This window comes from Dendrobates tinctorius, unplaced genomic scaffold, assembly GCF_039654945.1.
Source record: "Dendrobates tinctorius isolate UK_male_01 unplaced genomic scaffold, ASM3965494v1 ptg000029l, whole genome shotgun sequence".
Classification (NCBI taxonomy): domain Eukaryota; kingdom Metazoa; phylum Chordata; class Amphibia; order Anura; family Dendrobatidae; genus Dendrobates; species Dendrobates tinctorius.
The window spans coordinates 1,642,636-1,669,302 of record NW_027361697.1 but is presented as its reverse complement, the minus strand read 5'-3'; the positions used below and the strand labels follow the sequence as shown (position 1 = coordinate 1,669,302).

At 45.0% G+C, this 26,667-nt stretch overlaps 1 protein-coding gene across 2 annotated transcripts in view; it reads right to left on the bottom strand.

Annotated features, from left to right (window-relative positions):
- BRINP2 (BMP/retinoic acid inducible neural specific 2) overlaps positions 1-26,667 on the bottom strand; it is a 427,262-nt gene that overhangs the window by 379,914 nt on the left and 20,681 nt on the right. For both annotated transcript variants that reach the window (XM_073571293.1, XM_073571292.1), the window contains exon 2: positions 8,843-9,138. In XM_073571293.1, the coding sequence (XP_073427394.1) occupies positions 8,843-9,087 (245 nt within the window). In that variant the 5' untranslated portion in view covers positions 9,088-9,138. The remainder of the gene's footprint in view (positions 1-8,842; positions 9,139-26,667) is intronic.

Below are 26,667 nucleotides of genomic sequence, written 5' to 3'. Positions count from 1 at the left end.
CAGCAATCCGTCACAATCCGCCATTAATGCAAGTCAATGGGGAAAAAACGGATCCTCAAAAAAAAATTGAGGATCCGTTTTTTTTCAAAACCTGGCGGATGTGACTGATTGTAAAAAACTGAAGTGTGAAAGAGGCCTTACTATTCACTATTCTCATGGATAGTGCAGTATTCGGGTTACTTGCTACATTGCGAGTATTTGTGTACTCCTTTGCTGCCACTAAACATACTGGGCTTCTTAACCAATCACAGCTATGCCGCAGACATCTTGGTTGTGGCATTACTGTGATTGGCTGGCCGCCCAGCGTCATAGGGTCTATGTAAGCCTTGCCGCCGTCATTTTGCGCACATTGAATCTACAAGCATAGGGAGAGATCGCTCAGCTGCTAGGAGAGTCTTTAAGCCTCTTGACAACACAAAAGCCCTTTTCAGGGTGACCTGCAGTGTATACTAGGTCAGTGTAGAGTAGGGAGAGAGAGATACTTGAGCAGGGACACTTTAAAGGAGCCGGTCACTAGCTCCATAATGTCACCAAAAAAAGCTCTTTTCAAAGCTGATTACACACAACAAAGTAAGAGTACAGGGATGGAGAGATTGTGTATTAGGCATGGAGAGATTAAAGTGTTCTTTCAGTGTCCATCTTAAAACAGCTCTTGTTACAGGCAAAGCAATATTTTACCAGCACACAGAGTACTATCATGGGCATACCAGGATAAAAACTAGGGGGGAACCCTTGGTCGGGTGCGTGGCAAATTTTAGGCCATGCCCCGACCACACCCATTTCACAACTAGTCACACCCATATCCATGCCCCAACAGCACCCATTTAGCACTGCTGATCACACTGACTGGTACTGAGAGCTGGTGCACAGTGGCTGGCATTATGGGCACAGTGGCTGGTACTGAAGAAAAGAAAGAAAGAACAAAGAGAGAGAGAAATAAAAAGAAAGAACAGAGAGAGAAAGGAAGAACAGAGATAGAGAAAAAAGAAAGAATAGAGAGAGAAAGGAAGAACAGTGAGAGAGAGAAAGAAAGAACAGAGTGCCAAAAAAGAACAGAGAGAGATATAGAGGGGAAAGAAAGAACAGAGAGAAAGAAAGAACAGAGAAAGAGAAAGAAAGAAAGAAAGAGGAAAGAAAGAACAGAGAGAGAGAAAGAAAGAGAGGACAGAAAAAAAGAACAGAGAGAAAGAAAGAAAGAAAGATAGATAGAGGGGAAAGAAAGAACAGAGAGAGAGAACGGGGAAAGAAAGAAAGAACAGGGAGAGATAAAAAGAAAGAAAGAACAGAGCGAGAGAAAGAAAGAACAGAGGAAGAAAGAACAGAGAGAGAAAGAGGAGGGGAAAGAATGAAAGAAAGAAAGAAAGAAAGAAAGAAAGAAAGAAAGAGGGGAAAGAAGGAAAGAAAGAAAAGGGAGAGAGACAAAAAGCAAAAGAACAGAGAGAGAGAAATAGCGAACAGAGAGAGAAAGAGGAAAGAGGGGAATGAATGAAAGAATGAAAGAAATGGGAAAGAAAGAACAGAGAGTGAGTGAGAAAGAACAGAGAGAGAAAGAAAGAACAGAGAGAGAAAGAATGAAAAGAGAGAGAAAGAATAGAGAAAGAAAGAACAGAGAGAGAAAGAGGGGAAAGAAAGGAAGAAAAAACAGAGAGAGAAAGAAAGAACAGAGATAAAGAACGAAAGAACAGAGAGATAGAAAGAGAGAAAGAAAAACAGAGAGAGAAAGAAGAAAGAACAGAGAGAGGAAGAAAGAGGAAAAAATGAAAGAAAGAGGTGAAAGAAAGAACAGAAAGAGAGATAAAGAAAGAACAGAGAAAGAAAGAACAGAGAGAGAGAGAAAGAAAGAACAGAGAGAAAGAAAGAAAAAACAGAGAGAGAAAGAAAGAGGGGAAAGAAAGAATCAGAGAGAGAAAGAAAGATTAGAGAGGGAAAGAAAGAACAGAGAGAGAAAGAAAGATTCTATAAAGATACTATAGCAGCCCGGCTCCCATTGTAGTGCCCACCTGAGCCTCCCAATGCAGGACATATCATGATCCGCTCACATGGCCGGCATCCCCGATTCCAAGGCGATCCCGTTGTCTGCACTGTCGGAGGAGGACATGTGATGGATCTGAAGCATTCCCTGAAGTGCCTCCATGGTTCCGTCACAATCTCCTCCCGAAATTGTCTCATTTCCGGTCAGCTTCCAGCACGTCACTTCCGGTGGAATGTCCCGTGCGAGTTTTAAAGTGCTACTCGGGGCTCCGCCGTGTACTCCTGTGTCCATGGGAAAAACAAGCTCCCAGCCGGGACAGCAGGGCAGACTCTCAAAATCGGGACTGTCCCCCACCATAAACCTTGTACACACACAGATCCACACACCTCACACACACACGGTTCCACTTTGTATGCCTCGTACACACGGCTCTGCTCTGTACACCTCGCACACACACGGCTCCACTCAGTACACACATGGCTCCACTCCATAAACCTCGTACAAATGCGGCTATGCTCCATACACCTCGTTCACACGCGGCCATGCTCTGTACACCTCGTCCACACATGGCTGCACTCTGTAAACCTTGTACACATGCTGCTCTACTCCATACATCTCGTTCACACGCTGCTCCACTCTGCACACCTCGTACACACACATGGCTCCACTCCGTAAACCTCATACAAATGCTCAGCTCCATACTGTCACGATCCATTTTTGGATCGATGTCAGATCTGGATCTTCATATATAACCTTTTTTCTTTTCAGGCCATTGGCGGTTAATATCAGTTATTGCCCCCAGTGGCCGCTGGTGTTACTACAAGCTTAGTTAGTCTGCTGGTGGGTTTTTGCCCCCGGTGGCCACTGGTGTAATTGCATGGCTGGTCTATCTGTTGAGGCAGGTGGAAACCACTCCCACTTTCCTATATAAGCTCACTAGGTGCACCAGCTAACTGGTGGTGATATTGTTCCTCTTTGGAGACCAACCAAGCTGGAGTTCAGCAGCTGACAGAGTTCTGTGGTGCTTCAGTTGCATGCTGTTTTCAAGTGGCTAACTCTGCCGTCCTGGAGCATTGCAGCAGAGCAAGCTAAGTCTTGTCTTTTAGTTTATTTAACCCTGAGGGGTCTGTATTATCTTTTCTTTGTTTTTTGGGGCAGTTTATTCCCTGTCTCACCTCCTGGGGAGGGGGTTGGGTGTTTAGCTCAGGGCTAAACTGGAGATAGGGACAGGTCGGGGACTTGGGCCTCACTACCATCAAGTGTACCCCCAAGTTAAGGAAAGTCAGGGCACCCCCTTAGCCTGAGGGGCAGTTCAGGGGCCCAGGTTCCTCGTTCCCTGTTTTCCCACTACTGTCCTGTGACACATACACCTCATTGACATGCGGCCACGCTCCATACACCTCGGACACACACATGGCTCCAGTACGTAAACCTTGTACACATGCGGCCCTGCTCCATACACCTCGTTCACACGCGGCTCTGCTCCATACACCTCGTTCACATGTGGCTCTGCTCCATACACCTCATTCACACACGGCTCTGCTCCTTACACCTCGTTCACATGCGGCTCTGCTCCATACACCTCGTTCACACACGGCTCTGCTCCGTACACCTTGTTCACACGCGGCTCTGCTCCGTACATCTCGTTCACACGCGGCTCTGCTCCGTACATCTCGTTCACACGCGGCACTGCTCCGTACACCTCGTTCACACGTGGCTCTGCTCAGTACACCTTGTTCACACGTGGCTCTGCTCCGTAAGCCTCGTCCACACGCAGCTCTGTGAGTTCTAGCATTTTATTTTGTACTGCTTTTTTTTTTTTTTTTAAAGCACTGATCTATTTTCCCCGCTGTTTTTGGGTTAGTGCCCTATGCATTTCCTGACTGCTACCAAGCACGCACCAGGCCATTTTCCCAGCTGCTTTTATGGTCACAGCCTGCCTTCTGATGTCCACATTAGCCCACTGAAAAAGGCAGTTAGTTCCCTATGCAAAGCAGTAGTACAAACATTTCCTACTGCCTGCTACCAAGCATGCACCAGGCCACTTTCCCTGCTGTTTTTGTGGTCACAGCCTGCCTTCTGATGTCCACATTAGCCCACTGAAAAAGGCAGTTAGTGCCCTATGCAAAGATGTAGTCCAAACATTTCCTACAGCCTGCTAACAAGCACGCACCAGGCCATTTTCCCTGCTGCTATTTTGGTCACAGCCAGCATTCTGCTGTCCACATTAGTCCACTTGAAAAGGCAGTTAGTGCCCTACGCAAAGCTGTAGTCCAAACATTATCAGAGCTGTGGCAAGCTTTAAAACAAAAGACCGATCAGTGGCTCTCCCCACTGCACCTCCAACCCGGTCTGGTCGTCTGCAATAATGGGTGTAACCTGGTGGCGGCTTTAAAGGTCTGCAAGCTGGTACACGTACCATGCATGGCTCACGTGCTGAACCTAGTTCAGAAATTTCTGAAAAGTTACCCTGCCTTGCCGTACCTACTTGAGAAGATGCGCCGTATTAGTGCCAATTTCCACCATTCCTCTTCCTCTTTTTCTAGTCTTACAGCACTGCAGAATCACTTGAATTTGCCAAGTCACTCGTTTGCGACCTGCCCACGCAGTGGAACTCAACCTATCATATTCATATGTTGGCAAGGAGTAGTGAGCAGCAGAGGGCAGTAGCTGAATACCAGCTTCAACATGCCCATCAGACTGAGAGTCAGCCACCACACATAACTGTCAAGTGGATGTGGATCGCTGACATTTGTGAGGTTCTTGAGAACTTTGAGTACTGCACCAACTTTATGATCGGTGATCAGGCTATTATGAGCGTAACCATCCCGCTGCTGTGTGTCTTGAGACAATCACTGCATAATCTCAAAGAGGAAGCTTTGAGTGCCCAGCATGTTGGTATGGAGATAGAGTTCGCAATGGGTGATACTACCCAGCCCAGCCAATATTCTGAGGCAACATTGATGAGGAGGATTGTTTTTCTGTGCTACCGAGGGGACTCCTAATGCTACAGAGGGGACACCCAACCCAAGTTTCATGTCTGTGCAGCCTGGATGGGCTGGAAAGGAGGAGGTGGAGGAGGAGAAGGAGGCGAGTAAGCATAAGGAGAGGATGGGTACTGTTCCTACTATTGGGTACACAGAACATTTGCCTTTTTGCAGCTTGGCTCACAAGGAACAGTTCATGTGTAAGTGTCTGTGGAAAGACCCTCTCGTGATACACATTTTATCTAAAAACCAATACTGGTTGGCCACCTTTCTTGATCCACAGTACAAGGAAAAACTTCCTTCTCTCCTTTTGGAGTCACCAAAGAGTTTTACAATGGAATCATTCAAGAGGGCCGTTGTCGATCAATTGCTGAAAACATCACCCTCAGAAAATACTGGTGGCAGAGATAGAGGCTGTCTTCAACACTAAGGGATAATGGTGAGAAACACGAACACCAGGTCCAACAGAGGTGGGGGGAAAATGTGCACAAATTGGGCAATTTTCAATAAACAAGCACAACAACAATGGCTATCTGTGCCTGTAACAATGCCAAGGAGGGAGGAGTTGTCGAGCACAGTCAAGGGGTACTTAAGTGACCATATGTGCATCCTTTTTCATGCTTCAATTCCCTTTATTTATTGGGTGTTGAAGCTGAACATTTGGCCCGACCTCTACTTAAACGCCTTGGAGGTGCTGTCCTGCCCGGCTGCTAGTGTGATGTCAGAGTGTGTTTTCAATTCCGTTTGGTCAATCATCACTGATAGGCACACACGCCAAACCAGGACAGAATTCCTACTCCAACCTAACTACTATTTGTGATTGGATACCCTTGGGATCGTGGATTCCTGTGTCAACCATAACTCAGCGCATAGAGCTAATTTATACAAACCCTATGCACATTGTGCAGAGGACAAATCTTGAATGCAGAGTGGTCCTACCAAACTTATACTTGTCATTGAAGCCCTTGTGACAGGTTGTCCCACATTGTGACTGAGATAGGGGATACATATTCAATAGAAATATAGGTTTTGTAGTTGTTCTTGTTTATCTGTAAAAGTGGTGTAATACTGTGACTAACTTATTCTCAGAAACCATATGTGAGTCAGAAATGCATGCAGGCATATTCTCCAGGCTCTTCTCATTCTGTTTCATCACTTTCCCATCCATTTCAGGCTTTTTCTCAGACCCCCAGACCCCTTTGTAGGGTCCAGCAAAAACTTAATCGCATTTCCCATTGACTTGCATTGTAATCGCTATTCGGAACGAATATGCGATTTTTACAAAGTACTCGTTACGAGTATAGTGATTACAAATATTACGGTACTCGCTCATCACTATCCATAAGTCATGTGGATTTCGACTTCTAGCAATGACCAGTAATTCATAACATATAGCAGAATTGATCAGCAGATATTGGGCTTCATTCCAGTAGGATAGCTCAGAGGGTCCTAGGGGAACAACTGCTCTACGTGCTGGTTACCAGTGAAAGAACCAACAAGTCTCAACCTAGAGTGCTTAGATAAATTGCAAGGCCAGCAACCTCTACCCCAGAGGACCCCATAAAGTCTATATATGTGCTGTAATATATACACACTCCGCTCTAGAATTCTAATTAAAAGGATATTCCCAATCATTTATTTATTGAAGAGCCTGATCCACTCATTTAAGGATGACTTGCTTATAAGGGCTTATCTAAAATGCCATAGCAAAATTGTGATGGGGCTCCCATGTCTCCAAAGAGAAAATACAATTATAGCCTCCACTCGGGAATCTATTTGTTGTGTCCTATTGTCCTTAGAAGGGTCCTTTGGTATATAAAAATGATATAAGTAGGTAACTACAGCCCCATTTTGGTGCCTTTTTGTATGTATGTAGCATTTCTTTTTTGTTTAATGCTTCAATTTGTGCTAAAAACTTTAGAAAAAGACAACATTTTCATTTCTACAATTTAGGTACAGGATTACGCAACAGAACAAATTGAGCAACTTTTGAAATATATTAGAAAGTTCTATTCATGTTTCTGCTGGTTTCAGAGATGAAATCTCTCATTAGTCCCAGAAGATTCAGTGTCTACACAGTGTCTCTGCTTGCATGGCAGAGTTTCAAGACGAAAACCACTGCTGAGCAAAAAGGACATAAAGATTTGTCTCAGTTTTGCCAGAAAACATCTTGATGATCCCCAAGACTTTGGGAAGAACACTCTGTGGACTGTCTAGACAAAAGTTTAATTTTTTTGGAAGGTGTATGTCCCATTACATCTGACGTAGAATTAACACAGCATTTCAGAAAAGCAATATGATACCAACAGTATAATGTGGCGGTGGTGGTAGTATGATGGTCTGGGGCTGTTTTGCTGCTTCGGGACCTGGAACACTTGCTGTGGTAAATGGAGCCATGAATTCTGCTGTCTACCAAAAATCCTGAAGGAGAAGGTCCACCCATCTGTCTGTGACCTCAAGCTGAAGCACACTTGGGTAATGCAGCAGGACAATGATCCAAAACACACCAGCAAGTCCACCTCTGAATGGCTTAAGAAAACCAAAATTAAGACTTTGGTGTGGCCTAGTCAAAGTCTTTACCTTAACCCAATTTGAAATGCTGCAGCATGATCTTAAAAAGGCGGTTCATGCTCAGAAGCCCTCCAATGTGCCTGAATTACAACAATTCTGCAAAGATGAGTGGGTGAAAAATCCTCCAGAGCATTGTAAAAGGTTCATTGCCAGTCATCGCAAACGCTTGTTTGCAGTTGTTGCTACTAAGGGTGGCCCAACCAGTTATTAGGTTTAGGGGGACATTTTTACACACAGTGGCCTGTAGGTTTGGATTTCTTTTTCCCTTAAAATAAAGACCTTCATTTGAAAACTGCATTTTGTGTTTACATGTGTTACATTTGTCTAATATTTAAATTTGTTTGGTGATCTGAAACACTATATATATATATATATACAAGTATATATATATATATATATATATATATATATATATATTAACACTGGTGGGTCCAAGAGGCAAGGAGGCTCACTGCCACCTCCAAAGCAACATGTAACTAGAGTTGATCGACTTTGGTCGGATCGGGTTTCGTGAAACCCTAATGAAACAAAATTTGTTTTGGATGAAACTGGTCCGACTAGGGCAAAAAAAGTCGGAGTTTCGTCCGAAACCTGACCCCAATGCAAGTCAATGGGAAATAAAAGTCGGCATTGAGCGGATGACATTCATCCGCTCAATGCCGACTTTTATTTCCCATTGACTTGCATTGGGGTCAGGTTTCGGATGAAACTCCGACTTTTTTTTGCCCTAGTCGGACCAGTTTCATCCCACTCAAATTTTGTTTCATTCTGGTTTCACGAAACCCGATCCGACCAAAGTCACTCAACTCTAGTCATTAATATTTAAATTAGATATAAACAAATGTCGTTTCCAGGAAAGTATCAATGGTTCCCATGATCAGCATTTGGGGGACCGAATGCCAATGAGCATTACATGTGGACTTTCAATTTAGAAATGCAGGTGTGGTGCTAAGTTTGAAAGTGGGGGTGAGGAGGTCCTGTTTTTTTGGGGGGAGATCTAATATGCAAACCTTAATCCCAACAAAAATAGTTTTTTTCTACCCCAGCTGGCAGAGAAACAGCACCTGCTACATCTTTGTTACATCCCCTTTAATAACTAGCTTTTCAGTCCCATATTTTTCACTGCAGCGCTACTGATAGTACCGATAGCTCCCTCCGATGAGTGTCACCGACCTTCTTCCTCTGCCTGGAGGAGAGCTAATTTGCTTTAGATAGATAGATAGATAGATAGATAGAGAAACATAAAACACAATAGTATGTAAACATAAGAAAAAATCCCATCCCACCATATAAGTGCCCAGTGATCTCTCACCTGTGAACGCGGTACCTGGTGGTATATCCTTGTTGGTACCTCTCGGCAAAGTCCATGTATTGCTGGGCCCCATGGAACGGGCCCCTGTTACTAAGCAACCAGTCCAGTGATGCCTGACCGGATGAAGCGGCCGAGCCATGTTGCCTAGAAAGTGTGGCTGTAGCGGTTGCCAAACACAGCATTACAGACAAGCAAGTCAGCACCAGCCATGCCCAGTCAGAGCGGGTGTACGGGTGCCACCTCATGCTTCTCGGACGCAGCGAAATGCTTCATTCTCCCCCTCACGCCCTCTCTCCCTGTGAGGAAACAAAAAAAAAAAGAAGTAAAATCAGACGAGAGAAATTCACGGTTCTCAGAAGTCAGCCTTCATCCTCCCTATTTCCATCTTTATATACTCAACAGTCTGTTGTGTTTACTTTCCGTAATCAAAAATTGACAATACCAATAGCTCAGAATTTGCCTTCCTGGGAAGTTAAAATGCCCGCCATTAACACTCATTAAATCGGCAGCTCGGTTACCATGACAACTGTTGATAGCGGCCACAAAACTAGTTCGCGTGAAGAAAATTCCAGGAGGTTTTTTTTTTTCAGAGAATTTAATATAATTAGCTTTCTTATGAACATTCAGTCACCTTTAAATTGAAATTTTCACTTAATTGCTTACTGCACCCGGCGCAAAAAAAAAGAAAAAAAGGTATTTTACTGTGTTCTTTGGGTTCATTAAATTTCCGTTCCATCACAATACAGGTCTAGTCGATGTGAAATTAAGGGTTTGGTGTAGGAGGCCGTATTTATGGGTTTTCTATAGCGATTTTCATCGGTTTTCACAACGCCCTGGAAATATAAACATTATAAAGGTGAAAGCTTAATGGGCTATGATTCCATCTGTGAAGTATCCTATTTTCATCCACCGTTATTTTACTTATCCTTTTGCCTGGATATCACATAATTAGACAATTACGTGAAAAAAAAGAGCAAGGGCAAAAAAAATCAATTTACTTATAGGTAATGCACTTCTCAATGGAACTGGTATTAGGTAAACAGAATGATACTATTACCTTCGAAAAAAAAAACACTTTTGAATATTGATTGTTTTGTTTTTATTCATCCTGTTGTACCCCATTAATAGGTCGAAGGCATTAATAGACGCGAAAAGGTACTTAGAGGAGGAAAAAAAATCAACAAATGGGATTTTCTGTGCTGTGATGTATCTGATAAACACAATAATTACTAAATATTAGCTGTAAAGTAGAGGTATCAGAATATTCACATTAGAAGAAAAAGGACTATTGTTTTTGGGGTTAAAAAAAGTAATAATTGTATTCAACACTTTAATGCTAGGTGCAGAAGGCCATATATGCTCTCATCCGAGAGAATCAGGCCGACTGTTCTAATTATACCGATTCTCTCGAATGACAGAAGATGAAAAAAAAAAAGCATTTCTCCATCGTCTCCATTCTGTTAGTGGGTGGAAATCGGACAGCACTCAGAGTCATCCGAAAGCAGTATGATGTTAACTTCAGACTCATTAACTTGCATGGCCATGATCTAAGTATTGGATCAAGCTCCGGCATGCAGAATTTTTTTTTCCTTGGACCGTCTTGGTCCGATGAAAAAATCTGACACGTGCACGGCCTTATAGACTACCTTACAGACTGATTTTGTCAGATCGCACTCGGACCGAAAATACGGCCATGTCCAAGAGCCCTTAGGCTGGAACTAGACTGCAAATGATCGTGACAGGCAAGCAGGGGTGCCTACGTGACTTTTTTTTTTTTTTTAAATCATGGACTGACAATATTTTTAAGGACACTTGGGAATACCACAACAAATTATTGAGATTACAAGTGATTCATGTCTACATTCCATAATTCTGATATGAAGACATATTAATATTGATGAGCGAGTATACTCGTTGCTCGGGTTTTCCCGAGCATACTCGGATGTCCTCCAAGTATTTTGGCGTGCTCAGATATTTAGATTTCGTCGTCTCAGCTGTATGATTTGCGACTTGTAGACAGGCTGAATACATGTGTGCAATGCCTGTTTGTTAGGGAATTCCCACATGTATTCAGATAAGATGACGAAAACTAAATCTACAAGCACGCCAAAATACTCGGAGGACACCCGAGCATGCTCGGGAAAACCCGAGCAACAAGTATACTTGCTCATCACTACATATTAACATTAACATTATAAACTGCATTCAGTGTAAACTATAAAATGATAATAATTACAGTCAAAAATGTCTGGGAAAAAAAAATACTGACAATTTAAATTGTTTTTACGGACAGGGTAAAAAATTGCTCTATTTTTCCGGACTGTCCTGAAATTTTTGGACGGTTTGCAACTCTGCAGGCAAATCATAAAGAATCTGTGGCGCCCCTGAGGCTCAGTCGCCACAGAGGTACTGCACCATCTCCTAAGGTGTGGTGCCCCAACCCGCTCTAACACTCGCACCCCACACAATAGGTTAGTTCAGCAAAGCCACATTGCGGCTCCTTGCTTAGAGTGTAGCAGAGCTACTTTGGTGGCTCCCTGCTTGGAACACGAAACGTGCTGGGAGGTGGGTGGAGTTGAGAATACATAAAAGAGTGGGAAGGTTTAGGATTTCAGGTCAGTCGGTCAGAGAGTCACTCAGAGAGGAGTGAGGAAAGGAGATCCCTAGGAGAGAGGGATGGAGGAAGGAGTGCTGCAGCAGACCTGAGTGACCCAGGTCTGCTGACACGGGAAAGGATAGGAAGGAGAAAGACATTGAACTGAAGCCTGAGCTTCCATAGGAAAGAAAGACAAGTACGGAATGTAAGAGAGTAAGGGAACACAGAGGACGTGGGTTAGAGGAAGAACCCTGCCTAGAAATTCTAAGCGCAAGGCCGGGGCCCGGTCCCCGAGGTTGTATGGACATTAATGGTTCTGCAGCAGACACCGGCGGAGTAGTGGGCTGTAAATGCACTACTCCCATCTAAGACTTGGGGGCACAACAGCAACACGGATAGACACCCGGGACTCAGGAGTAAGGAGTCCCCGAAGTAGGCTACAGCTGTCTGCCATACAAGTAGAGTTCTTGGGAACATCAGTTAGGAGGAACTCCAGTGTAACTTAGTACTAGGAGATCTTCACACTAAAAGGCGCTATAAGAGGAGACATTCAGAAAGGCACATGTTGGCGTAGCGTTGGAAGGGAGCATTCCTTCTTGCCTGGAGTGTTGTGAGTTCATTTTTCCCTTCACCATTGAGGTCTGATGAACTCCCTCCTCTAGTGAAGGAAGGTAGTGAGACTGATTACCAAACACCTGGGCAGCTAGATGATGACTGGGTGGCTGGAATTGAGGACTGAATATAAGGCTGCCGACACCCTTCTTCCTGGCTGGTGATTTTCCTGCTGGATTCTTGGAGACCAGTCTGATTCCTGCATCTCAAAGCTAAGTTTTTCTGCTCTGCTTTGTACTCTTCAGTTTTGTTTTTGTTTTGCCTTGTTTTTTGGGAGTTCTGCCATCCCCGGCCGGGGGTGAGCTGAATTCCATTTTTGTCTCTGATCTGTTGTTCTTTTGCTCTGTCTTCAGAATATACCTGAGTGCTGATATAGTCTTTTGAAGCCTAGCGACTTCAGGGCCTGTTTTTCCTATCAGTCGGTTGGCTCATTTTGATAGGGTTTTTGCGGATGGCAGACAGCAGCTTTCCTATCCTGTCCTATGTAGTTAGCTTGGGCCCCATCATTTGCTCAACCTATCTTTCTATCTGTGTTAGTGTTTTCATCTTGCTTAATCGTCATTATATGTTGGGGGCTGCCTATTGCTTTGGGGTCTGCTCTGGGGCAGTTTAGTTTTTCCCCTTTCTGTCTTTAGGCTATGTAGTTCTCCGGCTGTGATCGAGGGGTCTAGGGCACCGTAGGAACCCCCCACGGCTACTGCTAGTTGTTGTGGATAGGTTCAGGGGTCTGCAATCTGATAGCTGCCAACCTCTCTGGTTTTTCTGGACTTAGCTGGTATTTTGTTTTTTCCTCCTTCGGTGACTCATCATAACACTGGAGGTTGGCCGAGTCCCTGACCCGGAGGACATGGCACGGAGGCCGGCACCTTTGATCACTATGGCAGAGATATAATGTAGGGAGCTCAGCGAAATTGTTACTTACTTTCAGCAGTATGTGTTTTACACTATTTAATTAAGGATGTGTTCCTTCTGCTTTTAGAACTATTGGGCTTTTTCCTTAAACATTCAGATAGAAGTTTAATATATATAGCTATATGAATTTATGCCTAAGTAATGAACATTATTTGTATGGGGAAAAAAAAGATTGAAAAAAATGTTTGTATGATATGTGATTATGTTGTATAAAGCTGAACTCTGTGAGCGTTTATCATTACATTTGTACCTTGGTTTTTTAGAAATTTCCTTGTAAAATTTTTTTTATTAAATTTATTAATAAATGATTGGTTTTATTGATTCATCTATTTTTGCCTATTTGCCTTTGTTATGTCTGCACAAATTTGTGGCAGAAACTGAGATATAATGTATATATGTATGTATATAGAATCATAGAATCATAGAATCATAGAATCGTAGAGTTGGAAGGGACCTCCTGGGCCATCTGGTCCAACCCCCTGCTCAAAGCAGGATTCGCTAAATCATCCCAGTCAGATGTCTGTCCAGCCTCTGTTTGAAGACTTCCATTGAAGGAGAACTCACCACTTCTCGTGGCAGCCTGTTCCACTCATTGATCACTCTAACTGTCAAGAAGTTTTTTCTAATATCTAATCTGTGTCTCCTCCCATTCAGTTTCATCCCATTGCTTCTAGTCTTTCCTTGTGCAAATGAGAATAAAGTTGATCCTTCTACAATGTGACAGCCCTTTAGATATTTGTAGACAGCTATTAAGTCTCCTCTCAGTCTTCTCTTTTGCAAACTAAACATTCCCAAATCCTGCAACCTTTCCTCATAAGACAGGGTTTGCAGACCGGTCACCATTTTGGTCGCTCTTTTCTGAACTTGCTCCAGTTTGTTGATGTCTTTTTTAAAATGTGGTGCCCAAAACTGGACACAATATTCCAGATGAGGTCTGACCAAAGAGGAGTAGAGGGAAATAATGACTTCACGTGATCTAGACTGTATGCTTCTGTTAATACATCCTAGAATTGCATTTGCCTTTTTTGCTGCTGCATCACACTGTTGACTCATATTCAGTCTGTGATCTATTAGTATACCCAAGTCTTTTTCACATGTGCTGTCACTTAGCCCTATTCCTCCCATTCTATATATGCTTTTTTCATTTTTATTGCCCAGATGTAGTACTTTGCATTTCTCCCTGTTAAAAACCATTCTGTTAGTTGCTGCCCACTTCTCCAGTTTATTTAAATCTTTTTGAATCCTCTCTCTCTCTTCTCTAGTATTAGCTATCCCTCCTAGCTTTGTGTCATCAGCAAATTTAATCAGTTTACCCTCAATTCCTTCATCTAAATCATTGATAAAGATGTTGAACAATACAGGGCCCAGGACAGAGCCCTGTGGTACCCCACTTGAGACATTCTTCCAGCTGGATGTGCAGCCATTTACGACCACTCTTTGGGTCCGATCACTAAGCCAGTTATGAATCCACCTAACAGTTGCCTTGTCCATTCCATACTTAGTCATTTTTTCAATAAGGATTGTATGAGAGACTTTGTCAAATGCTTTGCTGAAGTCTAGATATACTATATCTACAGCATTTCCTTGATCCACCCAATCAGTGATACCGTCATAGAAGGAAATTAAGTTAGTCTGACATGACTTATTAGTTACAAACCCATGCTGACTCTGTTTAATCACTTCATTCTTATCCAGGTATTGACATACATGTTGTTTAATAATTTGTTCAAAGATCTTTCCTGGTAAAGAAGTCAGACTCACCGGCCTATAGTTGCCTGGGTCCACCTTCTTCCCCTTTTTGAAGATAGGAACAACATTTGCTCTTCTCCAGTCTTCTGGCACTTCTCCTGTTCTCCAAGAATTTTCAAAGATTATGGAGAGGGGTTCAAAAATTTCTTCTGCTATCTCCTTCAGTACTCTGGGGTGTAATTCATCTGGACCTGGAGATTTGAATTCATTTAGGTTAGCTAAGTGTTTCCTCACTATCTTTCTGTTTATAGATATCCTGGATTCTTCTATTCCCTTAATAGGACAGTGAATAACAGTTGATGTTACATTTCCTTTCTGAGAGAAAACAGATGCAAAATAGGAATTTAAAAGTTCAGCCTTCTCAACATCCTGTCTTACCATTTCATCATTTTCATCCTGTAAAAATCCTATAGCATCTTTGACTTTTCTTTTACTTTTGACATATCCACAAAATCCTTTATTATTGCTTTTGACATCTCTTGCAAGCCTCAATTCATTTTCAGCTTTAGATAATCTGATTTGTGCCCTGCAGGTTCTGCAGACAGCATTATATTCTTCTTTAGATATGCCTCCCTCTTTCCATTTTATAAACATTTTTTTATTCCTTTTTAGCATGTGCTTAAGTTCTGTGTTCATCCATCCTGGTTTCCTTAAATGCTTCCTATTCTTCCCTCTTTTCGGAATTGTTAACAACTGTGCTTTGAGAATTTCATTTTTCAAGATTTCCCATCCTTCCTGGACATTTTTGCCTTTAAGGATATCCAGCCATTGGATCCCTCCAATTCTCTTTCTGAATCCCTTAAAATCTGCCTTTCTGAAATCTAACCTTGACGTCTGAGTCTTCACAGGTCTTCCGCCTCTAGTTATCCAAAATTCTAAAATAGCATGGTCGCTACCTCCTAGGGTCCCAGCCACTTTTACCTCTTCAACCATTTCCTCCCTGTTTATAAGGATTAGATCCAAGGTAGCAGTTCCCCTTGTTTTCTCCCTTACCTTTTGGAAGATAAAGTTGTCAGCAAGAGAGGATAAGAATTTCCTTGACCTGTTAGTTTTGCCTGAGAGAGATTCCCAACAAATGTCTGGATAGTTGAAATCTCCCATGACAACTATGTCATATTTTTTGGAGAACTTGGCCATTTGATGCATGAAGAGTTCATCCATATCTTCAGCTTGCACAGGCAGCCTGTAGTAAATGCCTACAATGGTGTCCTTTCCATATGTAGTATGTATTTATTATGTATGTATGTTGTATGAATGTAGTATATATGAAGTACAGTATGTATGTAGTATGTATGTATGTTGTATGAATGTAGTATATATGTATTATGTATGTATGTATGTTGTATGAATGTAGTATGTATGTAGTATGTATAGGTTTTTTTTTACATTCAACACATTAGCCGGATGATGGGACTACTACTGTCCCATCATTGGCTAATGTGTCAATCACTGTCATTGTAGCAGGCATAGCCCAATGGGACTTGTAGTCCCATCGGACGATGCCTGCACACACATACACACAACCCCCGGCAGGCCCGCACAGACCCCCGGCAGCCCGAACAGACCCCCGGCAGGCCCGTACAGACCCCCGGCAGGCCCGCACAGACCCCCAGCAGGCCCGCACAGACCCCCGGCAGGCCCGCACAGACCCCCGGCAGGCCCGCACAGACCCCCCGGCAGCCCGCACAGACCCCCGGCAGGCCCGCACAGACCCCCGGCAGCCCGCACTGACCCCCGGCAGGCCCGCACAGACCCCCGGCAGGCCCGCACAGACCCCGATAGGCCCGTACAGACCCCGCCCACACACACACATACACGCACAGTGTCCGCCCACGCACCGCCCACACTCTTCCCCCCTCCCGAACTGGATGTGCAAGTAAAGAAAGGTTTTTTTAATTCCGATATTTCTGTCCCATTAACTTGCATGGGTTTCCGGTATCGGAATCGGCGATACCAGATACTTTTTGGGTATCGGTCCGATCCAATCCGATATTTCTCAATATCGGAAAGTATCACTCAACACTAATGGACACTAATGGTTCTGCAGCAGACACCGGCGGAGTAGTGGGCTGTAAATTAACTACTCCCATCTAAGACTTGGGGCAAACCGCAACACGGATAGAGAGCTGGGACTCAAGAGTAAAGAGTCCCTGAAGTAGGCTACAGCTGTCTGCCGTACAAGTAGAGTTCTTGGGAACATCAGTTAGGAGGAACTCCAGTGTAACTCAGTACTAGGAGATCTTCACACTAAAAGGCGCTATAAGAGGAGACGTTCAGAAAGGCACATGTTGGCGGAGCGTTGGAAGGGAGCATTCCATCTTGCCTGGAGGTTGGCTGAGTCCCTGACCCGGAGGACATGGCATGGAGGCCGGCACCTGTGTGTACTACAGACTGTGAGTAAAAGCTTTGGAACTACAAGCCCTGGTGTCCTCCATTGATTATTGCGCCAACACACCCAGCACCGCTACATCTGGGTACCAGCTTCTACACCGCCTGTGCCTCTCCTCTTTCCCCTACATCCACACTGCCCTGGGGCTACAGCTCCACCTGTGGTGAGCTTCACCATCTTGGCTGCAACCCATCACCAGCCCCAGAGGATCTGCAAGCAGCGTCGGCCTAACATCTCACTTGCCGAACACAACAGGTGGCGTCACGAACTATTCCACCATTCACAATTTCCCCAGTTCTTGGGCGCCCAGGGCCACGGCCCGGGTCACTGCTGCTGTGACACATGCCACTGATACCGGCCCGGTACCGAGTACCCCACGGCCTTGGGAGGGCGACACAAATCCATCCAACTTGCTTGTCACTGTCAATGTACTGTAGTTTTTTTCAATTCAACCCCATCTACCTGCATTATGCAGTGGCAGATGGAGATCTTTGACTTCATGACCTGTATCGCGGGCAAAGTAACCATCTATTCCCAGTCATAACAGAGAATTCCACCTTTTTCAATAGTTACTTAAGGGGATGCTCTAAGTTCTGTATTAAACTTATGGAACAAAGAATCCAATGAATTCTGTACTGCTTTTGAGGTTGCTTTGTTTTGGAGATTCTGAGATCTGGATTCTCCTCCTAGTACCAGTGGGCATCCTTGGTGCCTAAACTAACGGAATAACGCAACAGTTTCTTCGTCAATGTGAAGGTTCTTCTAGGAGAGCAAATAAACTCCCTATAACAAGTGTCAATCGACAAGCCAAATGACCTTTATTTACTAAACAATCACATGCTGCCATTTTCAAGATAAGGCTCCGATCAAATGATCAATGGTTGAGAGCAATCATTCTAATTAAAAAACTATCTGGGTCATTGTATCCTATTGAAGATTAATTTAAATGACAAAGGTTAAAGCATAAATGTCATTTTTTTTTGTTGCTATAAATAAATAGTTATGGGCGGACCTGTGGATGTTCAATTCCATCAGGTTTGGCCGAACATTAAAAAAAGTTTAGGTACCAGGCAAACACCAACTCTCATTGGTGGTAATCTTTCACGTTGCCAATGGTCAGAGTACTGTGGTTCCCACGCTATCGCACAGATGATAGTGTATGAACCAGCAGCTGTGACCGGCGGTGAAAAGGTTACGGCTGGTCACAGACGTCTCATGAGAATACTGTTCCCATCATCCTACGCCTTGTTTCGCTGATATCAGTGAGAGCAGGCAAGGCTGATGAGAGTATTCACCAGCTGGCACCTGTCCATAGTAAGAAAGATGTCAGTGAGATAATTATTGCAGTGCGTGTGTAGCTTACTGTACATGTATTTATCGAATGAATAAATCAACAAAAGAAAAAAATGGCATGAAATCCAGTCTATTCTTGATAACCAGAACAGGTAAATCTGAGCACTCAACATGAATAAAGTATACACGGTTCATTGAGCTGGACTCTTTTCATTTTGTGATTTCCTACACCTTAACGCGGCATCTCTGAGCTACGAACATCTTCAGAATGCCACTTACAGTGAACCGAATCTAATCTTTCTATAGTTCCGATGCCCGATCAGAACTTTGAAATAAAGTTCCTGTTAGGAACAGCGGAACGCACTAAATAAAAATAAATAATAAAGTGTGTTCGCTGCTCGGGTCCACGATGCAGTAGGTGTAAACACTGCTGCTAAGTAGTGACAGACGAGCAATATGGCAGAAATGTGCACGCTGGTTGAACGTCACCCAAGTGCGCTAAGCAATCTCTGTTTGCTCACAGAGATGTCAGCAGAGGTAAACACAAAAGGCTGAGCCTGTTAGTGTCACAGGTCTCAGGTAAATGCACACACGGTATCTGGTCACAGGAGCAGGACCCAAGACAGAGGCGCTGCGTCCGTCTAGACCTATCGTGCGTGCGGCGTCGCTACTGCGGACGCCAAAGAGTGCTGCAACTGCAGCACGGCGTAGGACACTGCCGTTAGTTGACAAAGCAAGGGAGCAGGTGCAATGTCAGATGCTAGCACTGTGGATGATGCTGTAGTGGCTTGAGGCTAGCCACGCGCTGGTGCTGACTCTAATCTAAGTCCCTGTACACATTCATAATATCAAAGGGAGGGGATCTTAATGAGTCATTTGCAGGTTCATACATCCATCATCATTCACACAGTAGCAACTAGAGACTATACTAGCGCATGGCCAAATGGTCATGCGCGCTTTTTATAACCGGGACCTTCCGGAAGCTTCCAGATCTCCGAGATGGACCAATGAGATCTGGAGCAGGACCTGGGCACATGACTCCCGATCTCAAATGTGAGATCGTCTCGTGAGCATGCCCAGTAGGAGAACAGAGGGACTTAGTCTCTGGAGCGATCTGCTGCAAAGGAATCTCCTCTGCGGTAGATAGACAGCAGGAGACCACAGAATGTGAGGCCCTGGACTCCTGCAGAGCAGATGCAGAAACCTGACGCCTAACATTACCCCCCCTCCTAGGGCCCCCTCCACTCTGAGCCTTCCAATCCACCACCTTGTGCCCATCAGAGGCATAGGCCTCAGACTCATTCGAAGGCAAGTCTGATGTCCCGGCAGATGACACGGAAAACCGGGACACGTGGAAGGTATCAGAGGCGGCAAGATCGCCAGGTTTAAGAAGAGACACGTGGGAGACAACGGGAGCGGAAAAATCGCCAGGAGCAGAAGTTGAAGTGGAACGCCGCAGTGTGTCGGCGGGCGTCATCACTCTCTGTTTAAGGAAGCTATTCCGACCACAAGAGGCACATGCCTGAATATACTTTTTAGTGTCCCGAGCCCTGTGCGGCCACCAATAAGACCCTGCCAGGAGTTTTGTGGTCTGCATGTAGCCACATTGACCACCAGCCCTGGATGCGTGTGCCCACACGAGAACCTTTGGCCGAAGGTGAGAGGGGACAAAGGTCTTGCCCGGCAGAACCGAGTTTGGCCATTGCAGGGCCCCATTATCCTGGGGAACAGAGTGCTGACAGTGGTAACTGCGAGTGGCGCTTAGTGCCGGACGCGCCTTGAGACTGGCGTGCGACACCTCCATGGACTCTGGGAGTGAACACTCTGGCTCGGGTAATTCTGGAGGTTCAAAAAGGTTGGGAGCCGAAATAACCTTCCGTCTGGTTTGAGCACGCTCAAGCCCGCGTTCCGAAAAACGGAGATCAATGTGGGTGGCAATGGCAATCAGCTCCTCCAGACTTACAGGCACCTCTCTGGTAGACAGAGCATCCTTAACATGCTCCGCTAAACCTCTCCAAAATACAGGGATGAGGGCTTTATCAGACCACTCCAGCTCGGAAGCCAGTGTCCGAAAACAAACGGCATACTGGCTGACCGAGAGAGATCCCTGAGTTAATGCAAGTAGCTGAAGAGAGGTATCGTGCGTGACCTGTGGTCCCAGGAAGACCTGCTTGATAGATGTTAAGAACTGAGCAGCGGTCCGAACCTCTGGGTCACCACGCTCCCATAGTGGCGTAGCCCACTCCAACTCCCTGCCTGACAGAAGGGAAGCAATAAACCCCACCTTAGCCCGTTCCATAGGGAATCGCGGAGCCAGTAACTCCAGCTGGATAGAGCACTGGCTCACGAAACCCCTACAGGAGGCACCATCGCCAGAAAATTTATCGGGCAACAGGAGGCGGGAAAACTTTTGGCGCAGGGGAGGACGTGGACATATGTGAAACCGCCTCTGCGATTGCCTGTACAGCAGCCTCAGCAGCTGAGATAGCACTCTCAAGAGTAGCCAACCGGCACTCTAGCTGCCGAATGTACTGTAGGAGTTGCTGCTGATCTGCCATTACCAGCCAGACCCTGGCGCTAGTATAATGTTAGGAACGTCGGAATGCACTAAATAAAGATAAATAATAAAGTGCATTTGCCACTCGGGGTCCACCGTGCAGTAGGTGTAAACACTGCTGCTAAGTAGTGACAGACGAGCAATATGGCGGAAATGCGCACGCGGGTTGAACGTCACCCAAGTGCGCTAAGCAATCTCTGCTTGCTCACAGAGATGTCAGCAGAGGTAAACACAAAAGGCTGAGCCTGTTAGTGTCACAGGTCTCAGGTAAATGCACACATGGTATCTGGTCACAGGACCCAAGACAGAGGCGCTGCATCCATCTAGACCTACCGTGCGTGCGGCGTCGCTACTGCGGATGCCAAAGAGGGCTGCAACTGCAGCGTGTCGACAAAGCAAGGAAGCAGGCGCAATGTCAGACGCTAGCACTGTGAATGATGATGTAGTGACTTGAGGCTTGCCACGCGCTGGCGCTGACTCTAATCTAAGTGTTATGCGTCGGATTTCTGAGACTGCACAACAGGAATCCAGAGCTGTACATCCAGCAGTCTCCCATTCCCCTCTGACCGCTCAGGGACCTGCTCAGCAATCCAGGTGTCCTGCTCAGACTCGCTCTGTGAGTCTGGATGTTGCTGCCACCTCTGGTGCAGCAGTGGTAGCGCAACCTGCTTTGCAGGGAACCGCTCCAGAGGCTAAGTCCTCTCGCCCTGCTACTGGGCATGCCCGCAAGATGACCTCTCAGTGGAGAGCAGGGGTCACATGCTCAGGTCCTGCGACGGATCTGATTGGTCCTTCCCAGAGTACTGGAAGGTCCCGGAAGCGCATGGCTATAAAAGGCCTGCATGGCGGCTCTGCCATGCGTTAGTGTAGACTAATAATGCTATGTGTGAATGGTGATGGATGCATGTGTCTGGTGACTGACTTATTTGAAACCCCTACCCTCTAAAATTACAAATGGTGACAGAGTGTTGGTTTTAGTCAGCGCCAGGTAGTGGCTAGCTATGCGCCACTGAGCTTATCACGCCATACACTAGCATCCGATGGTAACCGGTTCCCCGGCACTGTCGTTAAGCGGCTACAGTTTACAGCCGTGCTGCAGTCTGCAGCACTTTTCAGCGTTCGCGGCTGCAATGCCACACGCCGGCAGGTCCTGTGAGGTTAACAGGCCCGGCGACTACACCTAATTTCCTCTAGGGCATCTCTGTGCCTGTAACAAGAGATTGTCCTAGCACCTCGGGTGACGCTAACCCGAGTGTAGTGCTCCGCCTCTTAGCGAGTCTGCTATTATCCAGCAGCGGTCTTTACATCTACCGCACGGTGGAGCCCGGGCGGCGAACGCACCTCCTATTATTTATATTTGGTGCGTTCCGCCATCCATAACACTAAGTCCCTGTACACATTTGTAATATTAGAGGGAGGGGATCTTAGTGAGTCATTCGCAGGTTCATACATTCATCTTCATTCATACAGTAGCAACTAAAGACTATACTAGCGCATGGCCGAACAGTCATGCGCGCTTTTTATAGCCAGGACCTTCCGGAAGCTTCCAGATCTCCGAGATGGACCAATGACATCTGGAGCAGGACCTGGGCACATGACTCCCGATCTCCAATGGGAGATCGTCTCGTGAGCATGCCCAGTAGGAGAACAGAGGGACTTAGTCTCTGGAGCGATCTGCTGCAAAGTAATCTCCTCTGTGGTAGATAGACAGCAGGAGACCACAGAATGTGAGGCTCTGGACTCCTGCAGAACAGATGCAGAAACCTGACGCCTAACAGTTCCAATCGGGAACCAGAACTCGAACTTCCACATGTCCGCTTATCCCTAATTAAGAGCAGATCTATATGTAAATGTCCAATGTATTTATTTTTACAATGATTGGAAGAGGTACTCGACAAAGTCAGGACAAACTCTTTTCCAGTAAGGGCAAAAACAGAACTCTGTGTTTTCCTTTACTGCTGTTTTTCCTCCTTGTAATTTATGAATAAATTGACAACCGAGTGTTACCAGTTGGAGTTGTGTCTCTACACAGTATGGCACCGACAGCACGGATTGGACAGTGTCAGACACATACCCTTTGACAAGGCGATTGGTAACACCCAGTTGTCAACTCATTATTAAATATTCTAGAGGAATAACTGAGCAACCGCTGTCAACAGTGGCTACAGATTCTCTGAGAAGCGAGCACATTGGTACTAAATTTTGGTAAAAACATTTTGGGACATCTTTATCTTCTGATAGTCTCTGGTTCCCATTTACCTAGTTGCAGACTTTCACTAAATCTTTAGATGTTTAGAAACCAAAAATGATAAGTAAGTAAACAGAAGAAAGGGAGGAGGGGGATGCAGCTGCAGTGCCTCTCCTTTAGTGTAGTTGTGCATGTCTTGAGATGAGAAAAGAGCAGCTGGTGGGCTCAGAATAACTCAGCACAAAACTCATAGCTCTGAGATCACATGAGAAGAGCACCCCAAAGGATATCATTTTTTTAACCATCTATGTTCTGGTTTCAGTGCATTACTGTGTGTGTCTATACCACATGATCAGTGGAATAGTTTATCCATAGCAGGTGTGGACATACCATTGGTGCAACCTGAGTAAGCCACACGAGGTCCAAAGAGGTAAGGGGGCTATTTCCACATCCAAAGTAGGCTTTTTATCAGCCATTGGACTGTGAAGGGCCCATATTTTGCTCTTGCATAGAGACCCTCTATTTCTGTCCACCAGTGAACCATACCAACGGCATCTCCAATCTCCGCAATGCAAATCCCCCGCATCTGTTTTTCTATACTATTGTTTCTTTATATTTTATTAAAAAGGGTTGAGTTAAGACATTGGTGGTAAAATGTGGCTTCTATTAACATTATTTAACTCGGCCCAAATTAAATTCAGTGAGAAACGAGCAAAGCATTAGCTCCCGGTTACACGAGCCCCGTGGAATGTAATATGCATTAATAATGGTCCTGTATTATGGCCTGCAGCTTATAATTATCATGGACCAAAGCAGTTGACAATAATAATTATAAATAAATAATAGTCTGGCATTAGGCGGAACAAAAGAAATACATTCTACAAGATTACTTAAATAATTCAAACTCCGGATTAGAGCCCACCAAATACAAGATATTTTTCAAAACAACAGGTTTTGCATACTTTAGTGCTGGATTATTTTATTCTTTTGTGATTCTTTGCAATGATGTTTTCAAAAGGATAGTAAGTCTAATTTGCATATAAGCATTGGTAATCCAATCCTGCCAATTTTAGTGTGACCGTCCTACTAGCTTATGTACCGGTATATGGAGACCTCCCGACTCTCCCCCGAACAGATGATACAGGGAGAAAGTAGGATTGGGCATGAACTACTGGGGCATCTTAGTAGAGATAAGTCTCTGAAGTGTCCGGAACATCTTACTCCACTCTCACTATTAGGCCGGGGTCACACTAACCGACGCAAAATACCGTCAGTATTTTACATGCGTAATACGGATGAATGGCCCCTAAACAGTGCTCCGTATGTCATCCGTAATCAAGGTGTGGTCGCGTATTTTGCGCATGTAAGCATCCGTATGTAATCCGTATGGCGAGATTTTTTTCACAGGCTTGCAAAATGGACATATAATGGAGCCCTATGACAGGGTTTCTAAACAGAAACCAAAGAATAGATATAGACACATATTAAGTGGCCCTTTAAGTCAATATCCAGCTCTTTACGAGTTTACAGATATGACAAGGGAAATACAAAGGCCAGGTATCCATCCGGCAAAGGCGCTCAATCAGTCTCAAACACGGGACTAGCCAGATCTTCCTCCCATATTTGAGACTCTTAAATGAGGCTCCACGGACTTTATTTGCATATTCGTATATCCCAGGGAGCAATGCACCTAGGATTTTGTGATGTTGGTCTACTCCACACTGATGAGGGGCAACACCCCGAAACAGCTGTCTGTGGATGGATACCTGGCCTTGGTATTTCCTTTTGTCATATCTGTAAACTTGTAAAGAGCTGGATATTGACTTAAAGGGCCACTTAATATGGTGGTAATGGTGGTTTCCGAAAGGAGCCACTCCTTAGCTGGGTCCTTCCCTGGAGGAAGATCTGGCTAGTCCCATGTTTGAGACTCTTAAATGAGGCTCCACGGACTTTATTTGCATATTCGTATATCCCAGGGAACAATGCACCTAGGATTTCACTGATTGAGCGCCTTTGCTGGCTGCCGCACTGTTTTCTTTGACTGGTCTTCCTGAGGTCAGTGATTGTTTTGTGATGTTGGTCTACAAGGCATTGCTCCCACCTAGCCAGAATCCTACTCCACACTGATGAGGGGCACACTGATGGATACCTGGCCTTGGTATTTCCTTTTGTCATATCTGTAAACTTGTAAAGAGCTGGATATTGACTTAAAGGGCCACTTAATATGGTGGTAATGGTGGTTTCCGAAAGGAGCCACTCCTTGGCTGGGTCCTTCCCTGGAGGAAGATCTGGCTAGTCCCATGTTTGAGACTCTTAAATGAGGCTCCACGGACTTTATTTGCATATTCGTATATCCCAGGGAACAATGCACCTAGGATTTCACTGATTGAGCGCCTTTGCTGGCTGCCGCACTGTTTTCTTTGACTGGTCTTCCTGAGGTCAGTGATTGTTTTGTGATGTTGGTCTACAAGGCATTGCTCCCACCTAGCCAGAATCCTACTCCACACTGATGAGGGGCAACACCCCGAAACAGCTGTCTGTGGATGGATACCTGGCCTTGGTATTTCCTTTTGTCATATCTGTAAACTTGTAAAGAGCTGGATATTGACTTAAAGGGCCACTTAATATGGTGGTAATGGTGGTTTCCGAAAGGAGCCACTCCTTGGCTGGGTCCTTCCCTGGAGGAAGATCTGGCTAGTCCCATGTTTGAGACTCTTAAATGAGGCTCCACGGACTTTATTTGCATATTCGTATATCCCAGGGAACAATGCACCTAGGATTTCACTGATTGAGCGCCTTTGCTGGCTGCCGCACTGTTTTCTTTGACTGGTCTTCCTGAGGTCAGTGATTGTTTTGTGATGTTGGTCTACAAGGCATTGCTCCCACCTAGCCAGAATCCTACTCCACACTGATGAGGGGCAACACCCCGAAACAGCTGTCTGTGGATGGATACCTGGCCTTGGTATTTCCCTTGTCATATCTGTAAACTCGTAAAGAGCTGGATATTGACTTAAAGGGCCACTTAATATGGTGGTAATGGTGGTTTCCGAAAGGAGCCACTCCTTGGCTGGGTCCTTCTCTGGAGGAAGATCTGGCTAGTCCCATGTTTGAGACTCTTAAATGAGGCTCCACAGACTTTATTTGCATATTCGTATTTCCCAGGGAGCAATGCACCTAGGATTTCACTGATTGAGCGCCTTTGCTGGCTGCCGCAGTGTTTTCTTTGACTGGTCTCCCTGAGGTCAGTGATTGTTTTGTGATGTATGCATACAATGCAATTCTTTAAATGGTAAATGGTCCTGTAAATGATTAATGATTAAAAACGGATTTTGGATGGATACAGGCGAGAAAAAAATTATCCCACTTTTTTGGATGAAACTTTGACCCTTTTTTTATAACCTCGGAACTTTGTGAACATACATGTAGAAACATATGTAGGCTCAGACAAATCAAGTGTCCATGTGTATGGGGGCGTCACTACCCCTCCATGACATATCATGTATGGAGAAAATAGGATCGGGTGTGAACT